This window comes from Microcebus murinus, chromosome 21 (genome assembly GCF_040939455.1).
Source record: "Microcebus murinus isolate Inina chromosome 21, M.murinus_Inina_mat1.0, whole genome shotgun sequence".
Lineage (NCBI taxonomy): Eukaryota > Metazoa > Chordata > Mammalia > Primates > Cheirogaleidae > Microcebus > Microcebus murinus.
This window is the reverse complement of record NC_134124.1, coordinates 23,460,040-23,481,775: the sequence shown is the minus strand read 5'-3', so window position 1 is coordinate 23,481,775 and position 21,736 is coordinate 23,460,040. Positions and strand designations below refer to the sequence as shown.

At 39.9% G+C, this 21,736-nt stretch overlaps 1 protein-coding gene across 3 annotated transcripts in view; it reads left to right on the top strand.

Annotated features, from left to right (window-relative positions):
• The window catches only part of EBF1 (EBF transcription factor 1), a 390,172-nt gene that overhangs the window by 16,127 nt on the left and 352,309 nt on the right, over window positions 1-21,736 (top strand). For all 3 annotated transcript variants that reach the window (XM_020283666.2, XM_020283664.2, XM_020283663.2), the window contains exon 6: window positions 9,693-9,761. In XM_020283666.2, coding sequence (XP_020139255.1) covers window positions 9,693-9,761 — 69 coding nt within the window. The remainder of the gene's footprint in view (window positions 1-9,692; window positions 9,762-21,736) is intronic.

Genomic DNA, 21,736 nt, shown 5'->3' with positions numbered 1-21,736 from the left:
TCTGTATGTGCCTAGGCATCATTTCTCCTTAAATTGCGTATGAGTTGCTTTTGGTTTTTTTTTTTGTTTTTTTTTTTTCCCCTTGTCTTTGATCTCTTAATTACCCTGTAGATAGCTTTGACAATGTAGTTAATATATCTCATAGGTAGTGAGCTTTTGGAAGGATGGTAAAAAGGAGTCCCTAAAAGGTATAAAATTCATGTTACCCACAAATGACTGTCTTTATTTCTACCTGTAATCAGACCTAAGCTACATTTGGAAATAGGCACATAGACCAAATTCACTTTCATGGCCTCAGCCTGGCCTCCACAAATGGGAAAGAAAATAGACCAGGGGATAGCCTTTTAACTTATGTTCTTATTCTTCATAAAATAACACCAGCACTTTGCTCCCAACGTATTCTGAGTAATTGGATAAAGCAAGAAGATGCCACTGTGCATCAGAGAAAGGCTACTAATTGCTTTGTTAGCCATGCAGGCTTTTCCTGGCACAAAGCTGGCTTGGCTGCTGACTGCTGCTGACCAGTTCATTTGGGGCTTCAGTTGCTGCCGTGGCATGGGTGGGCTTTATTTGGTGTTCACAGACTTGTGGGGAAAGCAAGCCTTTAAACTCTACAGGTGGAAATAAAATTAAAAAAAAAAGGCTTGATGTGCTTTCGAGTGAAATCCCAAATACTAACTTCTTCTATGTCTACAATTATGTATGTATATAACATTTTCATTTTTTCCTTCTTGGAAAAAAAAACATACTTCTAATATATTATTCTAAAATATACAGGAGTTTCACAAGTTTTCACTTCAGTGATTTGTAAAACTTGTTAATTATTATAAAAGCCAGTTGTTTTTCTCTAATCCCAAAGCAGTAGCAGAACCCCAAAGTATGGTCATGGATTTCTTATATTACTAGGCAAAAAGTGAGCGTGATGTTGTGTATAACAGTTGTGCAGTAAAGGTGAGTTGCACCTTTCAGAATTAAATAAGGAGAACTTATTTTGAAAAGCATTAAAACGTGACCGCCTTCATCTTACTGTTTTTTAGACTATATCTCTATTTTAGCTTCTCGCAATTAGCATGTCATTAGAATGAATTTTCCATGTTCTACTATATGTGATTCTAGCAAAATGGGAAACAGACAGGGAGATGGATCTCAACCAATAGGCCAAATAATATCTATATATCATAGATTTGCATCTCATATTTGCACATGTTTGGACTATGCTAGAAATAATTCTATTCTTGAAATACTTGAAGATATATTATGCCTTTCACACACAGGCCTACCCTCTATTAATGCAGTTTATATTTTTCTTGTTTTTAAAATTCATTGGTCCAAAGTACTTTATTATGCTGGTTGGTGTGCTTTACTGCTGATGTTCTTTCTGTTTTTCAGAAACATAAAAATAGCAAAAATAAAATTCTCAAGCCACTGAAGGCAAATGATGATGTTTGTACTGCTTGGCTAAGAGAGAAAAGCCATATTCAAAATGTCATCCTGCTAATGTTACAGATTATGGTTTTCCTGCCTGCCTATAGATGTGTAAGGGGTACTGTTTGTTTACCCAGGCCGCCATGACCCTATTACACAAACCTGTCATCTATTGTGTGGCTAACAGTCTTTTAAATTGCAAATCTGATGCTCTTTAGGGGGCTTTAGGAAAAAAATTCTCACTTTCCACACCATCCTATTTCTCTTGATTTCTTGCCTGTTGTAAGTGGAAGTTGGGATGTGCTGAATTTGCACCAGGGGTGCAAATGCAGGCTCAATTATAAGCATAAAATTAGAGTCTGTTCACCATTAATCAGGCTGGCTAATTGCTATGCACCACCATTAGCCATATGGTGTGAAAGACAGCTTGCTCTCCCCAAGATGAAATTTCTTCATTGCAGACATGAAATAGTGAGGGTCCTGGATTTTAAAATAGCTTGTTTTAGATATTTAATTTCTAAACAACTTTCTGCAGTGCTTTTTATCAAAGCTAACGGCACAATAAAACTTTGTGTTGATGTCACGAAAGCTGTATATTTATAGTGTGTTGGCTATGGAGAAGGAGACACAGAGAATTTAGATTGATGAGACACGGCTTGGTATGATTCTGTTTTGTTGCAGGCAAAGGAACAAAAAAAAAGAAAAAGAAAAACACCAGAGAGTTGTGTCTCAGGTGGTTTCAAATTTTAAAAAATCTATTGTGTTCTGTTGAGAAGGTGACCCCATTGCATGGGGCTGGATAAAGGACTAGCCACTATTGGATAATAATTATTACCGCTCAGAGACAAAATCTGTTGGCCTTGATGATGTGGAGTTCTTTCTGTGGAATTCTGAGTTTCTACCTTTTTGGTAAACTGGAATCTGTCACACCAATCTTGTCATTACATTTTGCTGATACCTAGTGGTTAAGCTCTTAAAATGATATGGCCCCATAAATGATTTTTGAAAGCACGCTTCCATAGGGGATCTGACTGTAAGGAAATCCTGACATGCCTTGTTTAAATGTGGATGGAAAATAGGAACTATGCTTGGTAGGCGAACTGGTTCCCAGTGCTCTGTTTAGGAAAGCACTCTTCTTTCCTTCTCAGCGCATGCTTTCTTGTAGGGCCATGAATTCTCAGAGCTGCCTGGTCCCTTGATATGCCTGTTCTTCCTCCTCTACTGGCTTATTCCGATTTCATCCTTTCTTCAGGGAGGCATCCCTGGCTCTTGGCCTGAGCCAAGTCTCATTGTTATGCAGTCCTGTATACAGTAGTCCCCAGTTCCATGGGAGACATGTTCCAAGACCCCCAGTGGATGCCTGAAACTGTGGACTGGATCATACTGAACCCTGCAGATCCTATGGTTTTTTTCTATACATACATACCGATAAGGTTTGATTTATAAATTAGGCACAGTATGAGATGAATAACAATAACTGATAGTAAAATAGAACAATTATATTGTATATTGTAATAAAATAAAATATATAAATAAAATAAAATATATTGTAATGAAAGTTATGTGGATATGGTCTCTCTCTCAGAATATCTTAATGAGCTGTACCATGGGTAACTGAAATTGTGGAAAATGAACCCATGGAAAGGGGGAGCCATGGTACGCTGTGTTGTTCCTTCATAGCCCTATGCACGCTTGGAACTGTGTGCCCACAGTCTGTCTTCCTTTTCGGGACTTATTGCTCCTTGCAGGCAGGGAAATTACTCGGTTTTTCCTCTGTGCCTCTGTTGTCCCATTTGTGAAATGAGGGGGATAATATTACTTACAGGGTGGTGGTTAACATTAAATACTATAACCCCCATAAATGCTTATCACAGTGCCTGCCTGACACATGATAAGTACTGAATGCCCATTGTTATTATTAATAGTAGTAGTATTAGTATTGAGAGAATTGGTAGCAGCAATAGTCACAGTGTCTGGCAAAGTACCTGGCACATAGTTGCTCAGCAGCGATGGTAAGAGAACACTGAGAGGAAGTGAAGTGTCTGTACAATGTTAATGTACTTTGTCCATTCTGGTTGTGGTGTTTAAAAGTGCTTTCATTCATTCTTTTAGCACCTACTATGTGCAAAGCACCATGGAATGCAAAGCCAGAAAAAACTCCAATAGGAGAGCTTGTGGCTTAGCCTGGGAGATGAGACCTGTTGACAGACAGCTGGATTGCACTCTAGAAAGGGCCCAGTGTGATGAGAGGTTGAGGCAAAGGGCTTTGCCTGTTCAGGGAAGGGTAGATTTACTTGGAGCTGGGTAGAAGCAGCGGGAGTAGAGAGGGGTGAGACAGGAGAGGGGTTTTAGAAGGTGCATGAAGAAGTGTTTGGGCACTTTTGTTGGCAGTGCAGTGTTGGATTCTCTGTGGGGAGGTCTGCAGGTGGGTAGACCTGAGGCCTGGAGCTGGGAAGAGAGTTGTGGCCAAAGAGAGCCAACTGCAGAGGTCTTTTCTCTAGAGTGAGAGTGGAAGTGGTGGGCTTAGATGGGATTGGCAAGGGTGGGAGAATACAAAGAGGGGAGACCATAGATGCATTCCTGGGGAGTCATCACATTGAGCAAGGAGGGAGGGCCTGTTAGAGAATCAGGAAAAAGAATCTTGAGCATACAGCGCATAGAAACAGAAGGAAGGTGTTTCAAAGACAGGGAGTCATCCTTCTTGTAAGTGCTAGAGAGATGCAGATGAATGTGCAGACTGAGAACGCACCAGGTCACTAGTGAACTTTGGGAGGAGATTCGAGGAGGTGCTGAGTCCTGGATGCTAGAATTAGGGGGTGAAGGGGCATAGAGTGATGGTGACCCTGATAGGAAGGATGTTGGGCAGTGCAGAAACTCAGAGAAAAGAAGGAACAATGTTTTTTTTTTTGTTTGTTTGTTTGTTTTTTTTAGAAGAATGGGAAAACTTGACAATCTTTGTAAGTTAAGGGAAAGAATTAACTAGGGAGGGAGGAGTTGCAAATGCAAAACAGGAGAAGTCACTTACGGGGCAGGTCCCAGCTAAGGCAGAAGAGGAAGGCCCTGCGAGCTCAGGTGCTCGAGTTAGTGCAATGAGGACAGGAAATTTACCTTAAGATGTGGGAGGAAGATAGAAGATGTAAGAGTCTGTAATGTATAATAGCTTCTTAAACACTAGTCATCCTTATAACCATTAATCAGACTATTCTGATAATTCATACATCTCATTCTGTAGCCGCTTTGGTTAAATAGGTAAGGCCTCTTTTTTTTTTTTAAATTGTGAATCTCAGAGTTTGAAACGATGCTTTTCTCCAGTTGAGAGAGCCTCTATTTCTAGGAAGAAGTTCCAGGCCCCTCCGATGAGGATCTGCAGGTCCTACGACTAAGAAACATTTAGACGTTCCTTGGCCCGATTGGGAAGCTGTGAGTCAGAGCACTAGAAATCTGCCACCTGTGTTGGGCCGCTGAGGAGGAGACTCGTCAGCTTGCCTTTCTCTGGTGTGCAGATTGTCTGGGAGACACACGATCCTGCCGAGGAAAGGGCTGCTGTTCAGAGCCCACAGCGCACGTACCACACCAGGTGTTGGGTACCCACTCCTGTGACTGGCCGCATTGTTCTCCTGTCACTTGGGTTGCAGGTTCAGAAGGGATATGAATAGTAGTGGCACCTGCCTGCATTTAGAATCCTGCTCTGGTGACAAAGCAAATGAGGAAACTCCAAGCCCCCCCAGGAGGTGCCTGCTTTAGGGAGCAAATGCCAAGTCCGTGCCTGGTCCAGTGCCTGACACTCATAGTCGGAGCATAAAAAAGTATTGTTTTGAGTGGGTGAAGGTCCCTGAATCACACAGTAATGAGGACATAATTATCAATTGTGATTTCTTTCATTAACACAGTAGCTTTCCCTTTCAGTGCTTTTGCATCTGTTTTATGCACTGAGTTGTTTCAGCATGGGCCCTCTTCTGCCTTAATCATTAGTGAATTTGTTCTCCTTACAGCGTGTCCTTCTTGGTTAAGGCCTGTCTTACGTACAGCAGAGATCGGCACTCACACTTCTTGGTTCTTCTGGGCTTAGTAAAAGAACTAGGGGCAGTTCAGCTTAAAATGAGAGAGCTCACATGGGCAGGAAAGACTCGTGGGGTCGAAGGACAGGTCCTTGCTCTGCTTGGCTCTAGGAAGCCACAGGGGCCTAGATGTTGGCTCAGTCTAAAGGAAGACCCGCCTTCCCCACTTGAGGTGATTTTTAATTTTTTGATAGGAGAGTAATATTGCAGTTCAAAACAGAACACTTCAGAATTAAGAAAATAAAATGCATATACTCCATTCTTCCCCACTCCCTGTTAGTTAGCTCTTTGACGTTCCTATTACTTCGATCAGAAGATATTCCCTGAAGGCCTACTGTGTGCCAGGCTTAGTTCTGGGTTGCTGGAGATACACAGGAGTGAACAAAACAGTCTGTGACTCTGTCCTTGTGGGGCTTATATTCAAGTGAGAGAGACAGACCATAAAAGAAGACAAATAAATACAACATATACTGTGGAGAGCACTGTGAACACAAATGAAGCAGGGTGAGGGCTTGCGTGCTCTGGGCGGTCAGGGAAGGCCATTCTGAATCCTTCCTTCCTCTTTCTCTTCTCTCTCTCTTTCACTCTTTCATTTTTCTCCCAGAAATAGGACCTTCATATACATACTATTCTGCAACTTGGTTTTCTCAGCTCACAATATAAGGTGGACCTTTTTCCATGACAGTGCATCAAATGCTACCTTCGTTCTTTTTAATGCTGCACAGAATTCTGTAAATGCATGTATATGTATGTGTACATGTACACACATACATACACACCCATTGTGTACACACATATGAACACATGTACACACATGTGTATGTGCGTGTGTGTGCATATATATATTTAATGGGATCATATTGTAGACACTATTTTGTAGCCACTGAGGTGCACGGCAGAAGCCTGAGTGTCCCATTTTGGACATAATGACTGTACGATGCAGTGATGTGATCCAAGAAACAGGAAACCTGTTGGGCTATTTTTTCATACTTTGCATAAAGTTTTCCTTATAAGTGTTAAGTGACCTTCAGCCCCTTCATTCTTTTTTCTCTTCTTTTCCTCATTCTCCCTGTTTTCTTCCTGTTCCGTCCTTCCTTCTACACATCTGTTCTTTGCATGCCCCTGGGTCTCTTGGGGCACGGCATAGAGGCATGGTTACATTCATCTGGCTGCTCTCACGGGAATTTTTATTTTAAGGAGATGAGGACCATGCTTAAGTCCAAAGACAAATCTTAGGCTTCATGTGGCACTTGCTTGGGGCAGGTGGTTTGGTGTATGGAGGGGGGCAGGTGCACCTTGCTTCTATTTGCAATGCTTGCCCAGAGGGTCAGCTCGACTTTTTTTTATCTGTTGTCCTTCTCTTTTCTTGGATTGTATTCCACCCTCCGCCAGTATATAACATTCATTCATAAAGTCATTCATTCATTCATTCGTTTATTCAATCAGTCAGTGTTTGAGCTGTTCTATTCTACCACAGGCCTTATGCTACTCATTAGGTAAGTGAAATTGACAGTTTCTTCCTCTGCAAAGCCTATGGGTTTAGAGGGGGAGGAGAATGGGAGGGAAAGAAAGATAGTAACAAAAAATACACAAATAAATACATAACAATATCATTTGCATTGTGTTATGTGCCCTAAAAGGAAAAAAAAAAACCCCACAAATCCAGGAGGAACCTGATTTAGATTAAGGGCAGGTGTCGGGCCAAACCTCTCTGAGGAAGGGGCCTAGAAGCTGAGCTCCAAGGGGAGAACAGAGGTTGGCTAACTAGGGGAGGGTTGGAAGACAGGCTAGCCAGGCCCAGAGGCTGGAGGGGCAGGCCAGGCGCAGAGGCTGGCCTGGGCCTGAGGTCAGATTGAGTAGGTCACATCACCGAGAATGAAATGGGCCAATGAGGCTGGAGCTTGGCAGATTGTAGGAAAGCATGGGGTTGGGAGGTGGTTTGGCGTCGTGTTATACCATGGATTGATGCTGAGAGCAGTGGGAGCCATTAAGAAGTCTGGGCAGTGAAGCCACACAGTCCCACAGACTCTGGCTGCCACAGAGGTCAGAGTGAGACCAGGTGGGAGGCCACTGCAGGGTCCAAGGACATGGATCAGGATGGTGGTAGAGGGGAAGGAGAGAATAAGATAGGCTTGAGATGTAGGTTTTGGTGCACAATTAATTGCCCGTGAGCAAGTTGGAAGAGTCCCTGGAGGGCATTTCATCCAGGCTGGACTGTGGTGAGGGTGCAGCTTGCATTGCCTGCTTGCTGTTTGGAAAAGGAAAATGAAGGAGAAGTAGGCCTTCTCACACATCAGTTTTCCTCCCTGGGTAAAGGAGACTTGGGCTCTGCCAATGGGGTGCTTTTGGAGATCTGCTGCCTCTGCAAAGCACAGGACAGGTTTGCTCAGACTTGGAGGCGGTGAGGACTGGAGGAGGAAGGCACAGGGGGTGAGAATGATGCTGCCCTTCATGGGCCCTTAGTAGCACCAGTCATGGAGCCTGTCCCCAAGCACTTAGAGGTGGGTGCTGCAATTGCCCTGTTTTACAAATGGGGAAACTGAGGTCCTAGGAGGTGGGGTACCCTGCTCAAGGTGACATAGACAGGTCTGTCAGCTTCCAGAAGCAGTGTTCTTAACCGCCATGCTACTCCAGCAAGCCTGTGAAATGTAAGGTATAGGGGATCACACTTCAGGGATGATGGAGTTTAATTTTTAAATTATTTTTGGGCATGCATTCTAACTGCTTGTACTTCCCACTGCTTCGGCTACTTGTTTCTTTACCTGTCTCTTAACTGCTGATATCTAAGGCTTTCTATCCCCGAAGTAATGGTATAGCAGAACTCAGGCATGGAGGAGCTAGTTCTTTCTGAATCAGAAAGTGAAAGGCTGTATTTTGGATGGAGTGATTATTAGCTGGAGCTTTGACAAAGGAGATGCAGTTGTTGCTGTTGCTCTTCAGAAGGTGTGAGAGACAAATAGAAGTAGCACCCAGTTTGGAAGCTGATTCTCTTCTCTCTTCAGAGATACAGTTATGGCAAGGAAAGAAACTTTCGAATTTTGGCGAAAGACTCCTTATGCAGGAGTATATTTCTGGGTCCTGAAAATGAAGTTCAGTGTTTGGTTCTCTCCACCAGCTCCCTAAATTTAGGCTGTATGATTCAGTAAGTTGCAAGTGTGTGTGGGTATACACGTGTGTGTGTGTGTGTGTGTGTGTGTGTGTGTGAGAAAGAAAACTGCATATTTTACTTGTACATAGTGAAATATAACCCTTGACTGACCTCCCCACCTTCTTGACTGATCAAATACATGCTTTTCTATGGTGTCCCTGGGTGTAGACCTTGTTTTTATTTGCAAACAAGTTTCAGATGGATAGTTTTCTGTTGACCATAGGTACTTTTCAAAAACGTGAATGTCTCACTCTTTAGAAGCATGTCAGATTTAAAAAGGAGTGGGATTTTGGTAGTGGTTGCTTTTCTTGCCCATTGCTATTCTTTCTCTAATAAAGAGTGCCCGCTTTCAGGGCTGTGCTAACCATTGGATCCACTGTCCATATTGCTACCAGGAAACTTAAGTGGTGGAGAGCAGGCCATAAAAGCCAGAGGGACGTGAATCTCCACTTTCTTTAATCTTGCCTCTTCCTTGTCTTAACTATTATGTTTTACCTTTATTCTCATGGAGATGGTTCGAAAGCAAACAGACACAGCTGTAGGATTTTTGGAAAGGCTGTGGTTGAAGGAAACTCTGCCCATAAAAGAGAAAGGAGAGGAAAAAGGAATCCATTTAATACAAAATGACTGGAGGGGGAGAAATCACTCATACCTCATTATTGACGCGTTCCACACAATTAGTGTGATCTTGAGGGAAGAACGTTTGAGCCACCCACAACCTCGAATATTCTCATTGGGTAGATGTAATAATAATGCACTTCGCAGTGAACTCTCCCAACACCTCGGGCAGTGATGGGGAGACCCCATCTTAGGGCTCTCAGTCTTGGCTCTGGCAGGGCCCCTCTCCCTCCCTCCTTCTTTGAGCAGGGAGAGGTTAAGCCTGGCCATTAACCCATAGGTGACCCATATAGCATTTTCTGTCCCAGGGATCCGTTGATTGCCAGGTATGGCTTTGTGGTAATTCTAGCATTTGCAACCCAGCAATCTGAACCTTCTGTCTGCCTAAATGATGATTTTACATTGTAATGGTTGTACTAAATCCTTTCGCTTTTGCTCCATAGCCGCTGTTGTGACAAGAAAAGCTGTGGCAACCGAAATGAGACTCCCTCAGATCCCGTGATAATTGACAGGTAGGGACCACTCTTCTTTCACTGGGTTCTTATTCCTCATTATAATGAAACACCTGCCCTGTGTCGCTCACGGGCGAGGGTTAGGAATGCATGTGGCCGAAATTTGCCTGTTGGTCCTGACTTAAGCTGCGCCGAGCGATTGCGATTCCTGGGAAAGCCATATGGAATGTTCTTTTGGAGGCCTGTTTCTTGGATTGCTCTGGTTTTGTGTCTGATTCATGCTCCTAAAGGAATATATATATATATATATTTTTCTCTTTCCTGACTTTCTGTGGCTCAATCCTCATGCTGTGCCAGGAAGCTTCAGAAATAAAATAGTAATAGTTTGTGATTTATGAAATGTGGTTGGGTGCTTATAAATATTTAACTTTTATTTGAAAAATGTTTGAATCATTATCACTTTTAGCTACAGTAGTTCTGTTGGACGTAATCCATCTACATTTTAAGGTTTTATTTATGCATAAAAGCAGTTTAAAGAGATCTGTGAACCAAGATTTTCTACTGTTATTTCCCGGGTTTGATTGCAGCTCGTACTGTATTGTAAGTTGATTAATTTATCTTGCTTGTCTTAATTATTGTGTTTTTAAACAGATCCATATTACTAATCTGACATGACCAAGTAAATCACTGTAGAACAATAAATCTGTTTTAGTTGTTCGGTGCAATTTCAAGTCAGTGTGTGCACACATTATGCAAAATCGCATTCCAAATATTCATTTTACATTTTAATTATTGAAATTCATTGTATGGAAACTTGTATGATAAACCATTTGTTACATAGCATTACTCGTTGAGAGTTAAATGGCCTGGAAGGTTTATAGATACTGTCAATTGTCAGCTAGGAAAAGAGCTAGCATCTTCCACTAGCTGGAAAAAAAAGTCTTGCCAATAGGACTACCCGAGCTCATTGAGGAAATCAACGGCCGAGCAAAAAGGTCCCTTCTTGGGTTTTGGTGTTACTGATTTTTGACAACAACAATAACAAAGCACCTATCTGTTTTTCCAGTTCTTCACCTTTTTGGGGTTTGATTTATCATTTTTCAGTTAACAAAAAAAACCCCCAAGGTGTCTCCTTTGCGTCATCATTACTTATGTCAACAGACTGATTGTTGATTTTTAACCTATGTTTTTCAGACTTAAACCCAATATTGATTGCCGGTTGGTTTTATAAAGGTTACATTTCAAGCAGTTATTTTAATTAAATATTTCTTGCTTCTATTCACTAAAATATATATTTTTGCTCTATATCAGAGTGTTAGTATATTTGACTCAAAGTTAAGCGACGTGAAAATTTACTGTCTAGTGACGTGTGCTGCCTGTGACACAGGATAGCGTGTTTGTCTGTGAAAGCAGATAATGCCGTTCATATAATTGCTTCTTCTGCGATGGAAGATAAAAGTCTTCAAATAAATAAGGCCAAAACCAAATTTCACCTTCATCTTATTTAAACATATCTCTTCAAAATATCGTTTGTTATTTTAAGCAAGTTTTTCTTACTCTTCTATTAAGAAGAAAGTGTACTGATGAAAGGACCAGCCTAAATATCCCCCCAAACTTTGGAACTGTAAACAGCCACACAGTTCCCTTTGGTTCAGATGATGACAAGAACCTTACCTTACCACTCGCAATGAAAACACTTTTCTTTTTTTTCCCTTGCTTGCGAATGGGTTGAGCTTTTAAGTTCTTCGTCTGGTTTTAAGCTGTGACTTTGATATGGAAGGTTGATATGACTGTGGTTTGAATAACATTTGATTTTGACCTGTTTCTGTGGGTTGCGATGGCATAAGAAACTTGACTCAGCAGCGCTGTAATTAGCCCCGGCCCCTGTTTTTGAAACAGGATTGTGTTACCTGGGTTGCATTAGTGTGGCTTCTATTGTGGCCGCTTCGCATCTGTCCCAGTAGGGTACTTAAAACCTTTCCTTGGCTGGGGTAGTTCAAACAGTTTAGGCAAAATAAGTGTGCACTTTATGCTGTTGGTGGCTTTCGAGATATTACTCATGACATTTATCCTTTTTGTTTTTTTTCTCTTTTGGTTTGACAAAGTGGAAAACAGTGTGTAGCCAATCTTGGTCTCTTCAGATGAGAATGAATACTTTTAAAAACAGCTAAAACATAGTGTACGTGCACAAGTCCCAGCATATGTTTATTTGCTGGCTGTTGCCGTTGTCTCTCATGAACTATCTTTTCATGCAGCGATGCCAGTTGATATGCAAAACCCTATTTAGCTATTTTTATTTGCATCTGAGTTTTCAGAATTTATTTGTCCTTCGGTCTGCCAAAGGTTTTAAACGCTCCAGTCCTGTCTGTGCTGATATGTGAAACTTCCATTTTTAACAGCAAGAGAAGAGAATAACAACAACAAGAAAAGAACTTATGCAAGGGAGGGCAAAATAGAAAAGATTTTTCAATTCCATAAAATTGCTGCAAAGGGGAAAAAAATGATGGCAACCGTGTTTGAATTTCATAGTTTCCAATTTGATTCTATATTACAGATTGCATAATATCTGTGTTACGTGCTTAGGGTTTGATTTGCTTTCAGATTTATGGATGCGAATCCCTGAATATTTTGTAAAAATAGGCTATGGGGCCTGCATTCAGTAGCAATAGTAACTGTTTTTACATGATGCATACACTATGCAATTATAGAGCTGAGGATACAGGCAATCCTTGCATTAGGATTTAGCATAGTTTTAACACACAGTCACCTTTTGAGCACCAATAATTTTTAGTTCCCTTTGCTTGTCCTTCGGAATTTGGGAGAACGCTGCTATTTTTATCATTCAAAAGACTTTTAGCAGCGGTTATTCAGGAAAACTATTTATAGGATAGAGAGAAGAGGCTTTCTGGTCATACGGCAATGGAGCAGGGCAAGCTATTCCTGTATTAAATTTTGGCTCTATTGTTTGTTGCCAGTGATTTTGGGACATCAGCCTGGCATATTCTATCAAAAAAGTGCAATTAAAAAATTAGTGATTGCATCTTGTGATTTAGAAAATGGATTTGTACTTCATTCTAATGGCATGCACAGACTAAGAAAAATATGACCCAAATTCTTCTTACAATTGTGACAATTTGTCAAGGCACTTCTAAAAAGTTTATAGGAAAATTGCTGTAAATGTAGGAAGTATACTTCTGGAGTTGGCTGCCAGGTTGTGTGTCTGCCTGATGCCACATAGTTTGATTGAGAAGCACAAAACCCAGCCTGTGCTGAATGATCCAGGTATTTGGGCTGCATAGACATGGGAGAAGTCAAATGTGTTATGTTTAATAGCAGATGACCAGGAACTAATAACAGCAAATTTCATTATTGTTGAGGTAAAGGGCTATGTGTGGTAATTATTGTTAAAGTAAAAAGCAAAAAATGACTTCCAGTTATTGAATTATGGTGGAAATTGATTTAACATATTCACATAGTAACTCATATTTGAATTTAAAAGGTTTGCAATAAACTTCATGTTTAGAAATTGAATAAATTGTAGTTTTATTACCACATTGGATATCCTTGTGTCCTAACCTTTTTCCTTGGAGTTATCTTAGTTCAATAAATAAAACCTCATTAGACTATTCCCATTTCAACGAGTTTATTAAATTTTGCAGGAGTAATTAGCATAAGCTGTGCTAATTTTTCTGGAAGACTAATGAGGGAGGTTCTTAATTAGGTTTACTTTGTAAGAATCAGAAAAGATGATAATGACAAAAGTCACATAGGGTAGTCTGAATTGGGAACCCAGTTTTTCTGCATCTATAAAAAAATCTTCCATTTTCTATATGGAAACTTCTTTATAAATGCTTGAACTGAATATATTAAGTATGCAGCCTATTATTCTATACTAGTTAGGATTACCATCCATTCTTGATTTGCTTCACAAAACTCGTTATTTTCCTAAACTATCTTTGAGCAATGACATGGATGAATACAGATGGTCTTACAAAAACATTTCTTTCTCCAAATTATACTATAGGATTCCTTTCACACGGAGCTCTGAAGTTTCTGGCTAGATTTGTCTTGCTTATTTCCAGTAGGGCAGGATAGGGGCAGCTCAATATTTGTTTATTTTTCAATTTAGGATCAGTGTGATTGGTGAGATAGTTAGATCACTAAGTAAGAGATGACAATATGAGCCCAATTGTTCATTTCCTTATACTGTGAATCCTTAGCTGTTAACAAGTGGGATTTTTTTTAATAGATAGAAATAACAAAGGATGAAATTCCTGCTCAAATTAGGTTCTTCTGTCTCCTGTGAATTTAGATGTAGTCCTTTCAGAATATAACGTGCCCAAGAACCTGCAAGTTTTGGGGTCCTCAAAGCCAGTGTTTAAAACATGATTTTTTAAAAAGCCTGTCAACTATTATAATGTACCTCTAAAGATTTTGAGTTTGTTTATTGCAATCTTAACAGATTTGCCGTGTCTTTATTTTGCATTTGAAAGAATCCCTGTATGTATATTTAAAGCTATGAGATCTAGAACTTGACATGTGACATTAAAAAAATACACAAATTTTATAAAATGAAAAACCTAGTCTGTTCAGAATTACTTCAGGCCACACTTTACCCAAGGGTCTCCTATAAAGAAAAAACAAAGCCTGTATTTGTTTTTTCCAGAATTGTCTAAAGATCTTCCACATCTAGATCACTTTCATTTAGGTAACACTAATTGGGTTTGTTTTATGATTGTCTGAAATAGAATGTTCAGTAACGAAAATATTAGAATGCTCATTTTGCCTGTTGATTTTACATGATGTACATCATATGAACAGAAAAAATTAATCGTATTTGTGTTGTTCAGAGAGACAATTTTATTGAGGATTCAGTTTTCAACTAAGATGTAAAAATGCTGTGGTAAGACTTCAGAAAAGTACAGTGTTGCCTTATCCAGGCTAATTTTCTTGATTTCCTCCCCCAGTGTATTTATGTAACATATATGTCCATCTGTATAATAGGAAAATAATAGAAAAACTTTAGGCTTAGGATATATATATGTATATATATCCTATATATACATATATAGGATACACACACATACACATACACACATACACACATTTTTTACCATTGGGTGGGGTAGGGTATATAGTCCCCAAAGACTGAAGGCATCTAGACATCTCAACAATAAATGACTTCCTTCTCTGTCTTTTATCATCAGAGGTAAATCCTAAAAGTATTAAAAATTTTTTCTTTTTTGTTGTCCATGTAAACTCCTCAACTAATACGAACATAAATATATACTTTTATTAAAGTTTTGAATGAGGCTTTTAGTCAGAGTTTTCATAACTTCATTTCATTGCCCTTTCAACTCCTATTATTTTGGTCTTCATTTGGTTTTTAGATGGACTAACCACCAAACATCATCATACTATACCGTCCACAAATGGCAGTCTGGGGCATGAACAACCAGAGGTGTAAATACATTTCTCATAGCTCTGATAAAGAGCTCTCTTTTATACTACCTGATTTTCTAACATTGAGTGCTTGGTTAAAATAAAAGGAGGAGGAATTTGCTCTTTAATATTGCCCCAGGTGGGATAATTGCTGTCTTTTTGGTTGGTTTCTGAGGTTTGCATTTTTTCAGAAGTGAAAAGCCAGCATCCACACTGAATTTACGGTTGTTTATTAACCCTAGTGTGTTTAAACATTTGTCTTCTCAGTGGGAATTCGTTTGTGATTATTAGCGATGAGACTTATGTGAGTATCATTGTAAATTTTATCGCATATCAGATAATACCATTCTGAATATGAGATGAGCCCTGTACATTTGTGTGCAGTTTGCAACCATGATAAGAAAATAACTAATACAATAAGCTAATAGCAGTCTATATTCCATTTGCTATCAGCTATTCCCAAATACACAACCAGGATACATTAAAATGCATTTCAAATATGCTGACAATATATCATAACGCAAAGTACTTTTACATGGTATAATACTGCTACAGACACTGTATAATGAACAACAGTGGTTTTCCTGTAAAGGAAATAATGGCAGCAACTTCCAAGAAATGTATTTAACAGAGCTTCAGAGAATCAGCAGTGTGTATGTGTAGCATGGTGCGGGTGTCAGTTCGTTGTGTAGGTTTTTAATCCCATGTCATCATAACTTTGCTTTTATAACAGTTCTGGAAAAATACAGAAAAGCAGTACAAAGTCCTCTGTGTGTCATGTTGGCAACTTTGCACAATTGTTTTATGATGAGAATATATCACTATATTAAACACGCTTTTACTTTCCTAGAAGAAGTTGTTTAGAATAAGGGGAAAAAACTCTCCCCAAGTGCACTTCTCTGTTGATACATTCCCCTCATTTCTTCATTTCTCCCTACTGTCAGCACCTGACTAACTCTCTAGCAAAATTTGATTAGATTTTAAAAACTCTGTTTAGAGATTTCTGCGTAAAGAGATGGTATTTTGGTCATTTTAATTTGCATGATATGTTATCTGAAGAAGACTAACCATTCTTCCTTCTCACCCCTGCCCCATCCCATACCTCTCTTTACAAACTGTATAACTGTCTGTTGTCCGGGACAATATAAAAGTGACTCAGTGCTCCATACTGCAATCGGTGAAATAGGGTGAACAGTACAGGTTTGTCTTTCGTTGCTTGCTGTCTTTAAAGGTGTGGGTAGATGAAGAGAAATCTCCCTTGCAAACTATTTCTCCAGTTACAAGTCTTTGTCCAGAAGCAAATGAAGGTTTTAACAGTACAATATTCATTATAATACAATTTTATAATACTTGCCCTAATCCTGCCAAAGTGTGAAGCTGAGTGTGTATGTGTATGTATGCATGTGTGTGTGTGTGCACATATTCTTCGTGGGGAGGGAAGTCAAACCAAAAGAAATCTGTTATATTTTCCATGGGGTGGGATGGGGGCATAGGGTGGAGTTTGCGGGGGAGTCACACATGTTAACTGATGCAAACTTAATGAAACTGATTGGGGCAAGAACATGCCGTTGGCATCTCATCTATGTAATGTGTACTCTGCTTACAGTGGGAACAGAGTGGTCTTTAGTGTGCTTTGGGGATTTTTATTTTTGAAAGTGAGGGGCTTGGGTCCAGTTCCAAACAGGCCCTAAACCTTACTACTTGTAATGACTTACCTGGACAAGCTGGCAAATTATATAGCTTGATCCTACACAGTAACCTCCAGAATGGCACTCGGTAACTATACCATCCTGCTAACTATTTGAGGCACAATAGTTTTGTAATTTAATATAAAGTAATAGTGTTAGCCAACACATCTTTAATAAGATATTGTTCGTGCCTTTGCCATATGCTACAGAGCAGCCTCTCACTCGGTGGGCCTTTTGATTCCTCTCAATAAGATTATTTCAAATACTCTAATCCTGAATCATTGACATGAATACAAAAGCCTAGTGACATCTAATAGATGCCTCTTAGCTTTGCTTTTCCTCTTGTTCCTTTCCTTTTTCTTCTCTTTTTACCTGACAAAAAGCTTATAGACACTTGGGCTCTGTCTCTCAGTAGCAGCATGGGGGGCCCCTCATGAAATATAAAGAGGGAAAAAGGACTGACAGAGGCCCGATAAGCTACAGAGTGAAGGGCCATAGATTAAAAGTAAATGCCAGTAAATCCTACCCTGTACACTCACTTGTTCTTTTATTGTTTTCTTTAACACTTTCAGTGCCAGGGCGGGGGGTGGGGTGGGGGGAAGAGAAAAACGTAATCAAACTGCGCATGTGCATTTTTAATCCGGGCACGATCATAGTACACACATTTTATAGGCCGTCGGCAAGATTCCCAAATGTTGGCTCATGGAATGGGTGTAGTGGTGGTGGTTTGGGAAAAAAAAAAAAAAATGCCCTTTTAATCAATGTCAAGAATCCCTCAAGAACTTTTTTGCTCATTTGCTGCTCAATTGGCCGAATATTGGTATCATGTGTACCCTGGGTAGGAAGAGCCCTTCTTCTTCTTTCTATAGGGTGTGAACAAGGGGTCCCTGGACATGACATCTTCGAGGTCGAAATAACTTTTTCTTTTCTTTTTTAATCAATGCATTGAACACTGTCAAGGTGACATGTTAGAATATGTTGTATCACTCCGTAAGCTGCTGCTTTTTCACACGGTGTTGCTCCCGCCCGTGCTGTGAACGCCCGGGCTGTGCTGGGTGGTGCTCACGTGCCGAGGAGTCAGGAGCATGGCTGGGTGACCCCGCTGATGGGAGAGAGGTTCTTCTTTCCTCCACCTTCCAAACCCACTGCGATTGGACGGAAGCCCTCTGTCACTCCATCTGAAGATCAGATAATCAGGTTGCTTGCAATTTCTTTACTCTTGTTCAATAGATAAACTGTTGGGATTTCCCCACCTATTTTTAATGTATTTCTGATCTGTCAATATTCTGATCTGTCAGTAATATCTTAAAATACCATTTTTTAATAGTCTCGGATGCACGATTGGCTAAAGTCCCCTCACAGAATGGAAAGTTAGTTTGAAGGACTCTGGACCTGCACCAGGTTTGGCTACGCACATACACCCCAAAGACAAAAAGAAAGATTAAAAAGTGAGCAGTCTCTTTTTTATTTATTAAAACTTTTTTTAAGAAAAGGAAGTTGTCTAAGAGTTTGCCTGGTTATCTTTGAATCTGTTATCAACAGTGTTGAAACCCATGTTTCTTTACACAATCTTAGTGTTTTCCTAAAGCCACGTTCCAATCTTCAGTGTATGGTGTACATCTCAGAATATCTTCAAAAAAGTTGAGTGTTTCTTCTTGTGGCTATGGGTTTGGGAGTGCCCTATTCTGGCTCATCAACACCAGCATCTGAATCCTGGCCCATGGACAGTTTAAAAGAAAACAAACAAAATCCCTGACCACCGTGAGTTTAATAGTAAACTGCACATAAATTGTACTTGCAAAGTTTTAGAGCACTTTAAGGTGTGATATTTCAGAGACTTCTCTTCAAACAAATTGACTCCATTTGGCAGATCTGTAAACTGAGGCACACAGCCTAAGGGACTGTCCACTTTATAGTGACAACGCAACTGATTAGAAACTCCAGATCTCCTAGCTCTCAGCCTGATTTTTTTTTTTCCTCTCCTTAATTGCACAGTTAAAAATTCTGTTTCTGGTATTTCATAATGTCTCATTTATTTTATTTTATTTTTTTGGTATCCACAATTCATCCTTGCCATGTATTACTCTAACCTATTTGCCTAAGCAGTTTTTTTTGTTGATGTCACACTTAAATTTGGGGCTTGAAAGATATATATATATATATATATATATATATATATATATATATATATATATATATAGGAGCCATAATTGTTATATCATTGCCGGAGTAACGTTTAACTCCTTTGTTCTCATTTAATTTGATGAGTGAACCATTGTGTATTTCATTGAGAAAAGGTCGGTAATCCAGAGAGAGATCTGGAAGAAGGCATAGTGTGATGGAAAAGGCATAGATTTTGGAGTCCATTGGCTGAGGGATCCAGTTCCTCCACTGCCACTCATCATTACCTGAACCTCAGAGGGCTCAGTTTCCCCATTTCCAAGATGGGAAAAGTCATTTCTTTTCCGAAGAGTTGTGAGGGTTAAAGTACCTAGCACTGGGCTTGGCGCATATCAGGTGCTTAAAATCAGGTAACTCTTGCAATTTGAATATAGCCCATGTGATTTTAATGTGATCATTGCCATGGAACTTTCTTATAAACACTATTACCTTATTGACGTTAATCATGGTAGCTAAGTCTCCTTGGATGAGGATTCACTCATCTTTTTCTTTCCACAAATATTTATTAAACCTCTACTATATGCCAGGTACCGTTTTCAGTGAGAAAGACGGACATGGTCTTGGCCTCATGTAGCTTTCTCAGTGTCTCAGAGTTGACCCCATCCCCTGCAAAAAAAAAAAAAAAAAAAAAAAAAAAAAAGAAAGAAAGAAAAGTTGGAGTAGTAATAAAGTATAAACAAAAAAAACATATTGATTTTATTTTTTAATTGATGAATGCTATTTTAGACTGGGATCATGATGCAGAGGAAAAATATCCCCAGGTTGAAGTTGCCTTTTAGTTCATACCTAGTGGCTTTGAACTTGAGCAAACTTGCAGCTTTCTCATACTCTTCCGAGGCAGTCAATACATTGGTTAAGGTTGAAGGCTGTGGAGTCTAATGCCTTGGATTAAATCCCAGCTCTGTCAGCAGCGCAGTGGGACTGTAAGCAGTTTAACTTCCCTAAGTCTCGGTTTCTTCATCTATAATACAGAGATAACAGTACTTGTTCCTACTTTAGAGGGTGGTGGTGAGGAGTGAGTAGATAATACATGGAGAGCCCTTAGCACAATGCCTGGCATGCAGCACGTAATACATATTCATTATAAGGTGACTGTTTTTAAGATAAAGGCCAGAATGAAGAGATGGCTAAGACCCTTTCCAGCTATGGCACTTTATTTCAGTTTTTTTTTTCTTCTTTTTGTGTGTGTGGTATTGCTGAGCACAGGGAAGCAGATAAACTCTTGGGAAGGTAGACCAGTAAGCACAGAGCCTCAGTGATCCTGTGTACGAGGTGTTTAGGGTTTGTTTCTGTGAAATGGAAGAAGGACAAGAGCTAGAAATGCAGTTGTCGGATCTGGTGGCTCATCTCTGCCTAAAGACAGGCTTGTTACAACTACACAATAAAGTGAAATGGCACTGCCATTAAAGAACGATGAGGAACAGAAAATGTAAGATAAAATATTAAATTTGTTACACTTAAAAATGTTAATCTTCACACGATTACCATGCAAATCTCCTCATTGCCTAACTGTTTAATTGATCAAGTAAATCACAGAGCAGACAAGTGAAAAACCCTGCTGTTGACATTCTCACAAAGCACATTCTCAAGAATATATTCTGTTAACTAATATGCCTATTACACATGATAATGAAAATGAAAAAAAATACATATATATATATATGGCATTCTTTGCAAACTGGCAGATTTCAGAGAGTTTGGGGGAAAGCTTGATTTTTGTAGGGCAAAAACTCTACCATCTCCCTCCCCTCATTACGTCAAATGTGGAATCAGTGTTAGGGTAACCTATGTTTAAGCAGAGCCTTTGTTTTTTTATAATGTCAGAAGACACAAGAATTCACCATTTTTTCCTTTCAGGCAGGTATAGTATTGACATGACGCTCTGGCGATTGAGGGGTTAATGAATTTTCTTCCTCTCCTTCCCCCTCCTGAATCCTCCTGTCCCCCACCCCCAATCCCATCATGTGCCTGGTTGACTCTGAAAGAAGGGGCTTGAAGTTGCCCACAGGGCATCCCTTTTCCCAGCCTTCTCCAAGGCCACCTGGGCAGACGGGAGCTTGCCTTCTGTCCTTAGGACACAAAATCCAATCAGGCGCTAGGGCTGCCAGTCTCTTTGACCTGCAAGCTGGGAAGGAGGGAGGAGAAGCAGAGGCCGGCTCACATTTGATAGGCTGCATCTTTGTGGCTTTAGGGGGCTCCTGTGTCTACTTGAGGAAGGAAGTTCTCCCTTATTTTCAAGATAAGGTGTCATTCATGAGAGCAGTGTGCTGAACTAATCAGGCTAATTGAGAGGCCCTGAGTGTCCTCAGTGAGCCCATCTCTTCTTCCTGCTGAAGGCAGATAGTGCAGACAGACAGATTACACATATTTTCGTGTTTTTTTTTTTTTTTCTTTCCCCTAAAGCTCATGAAATCTGTAGGTGGGCAGGGAACGTAGGTTCAGCCGAATGTCATTCAGGCGGTTTGAGCACAGGTTCTTATTGTAGAACAAGGTAGCGTTAAAAAAAAAAAAATAACGGAGCTCTCCTGGAGATTGAAAGATGAATGCCTTGGAACGTCTGATACGTTCTTTGTTTTTCTTTCTGAACGTCAAAGTAATCTCAGTGTTTCAGATTATCTAAGAAAGATCGCTGGTTGAAGAATCCAGTTAGATTCTTCCCTGGCTATTTTATTTAAGATTGAAACTTAAAAAAAAAAAAAACCCACAAAACAAAACAAAACCAAA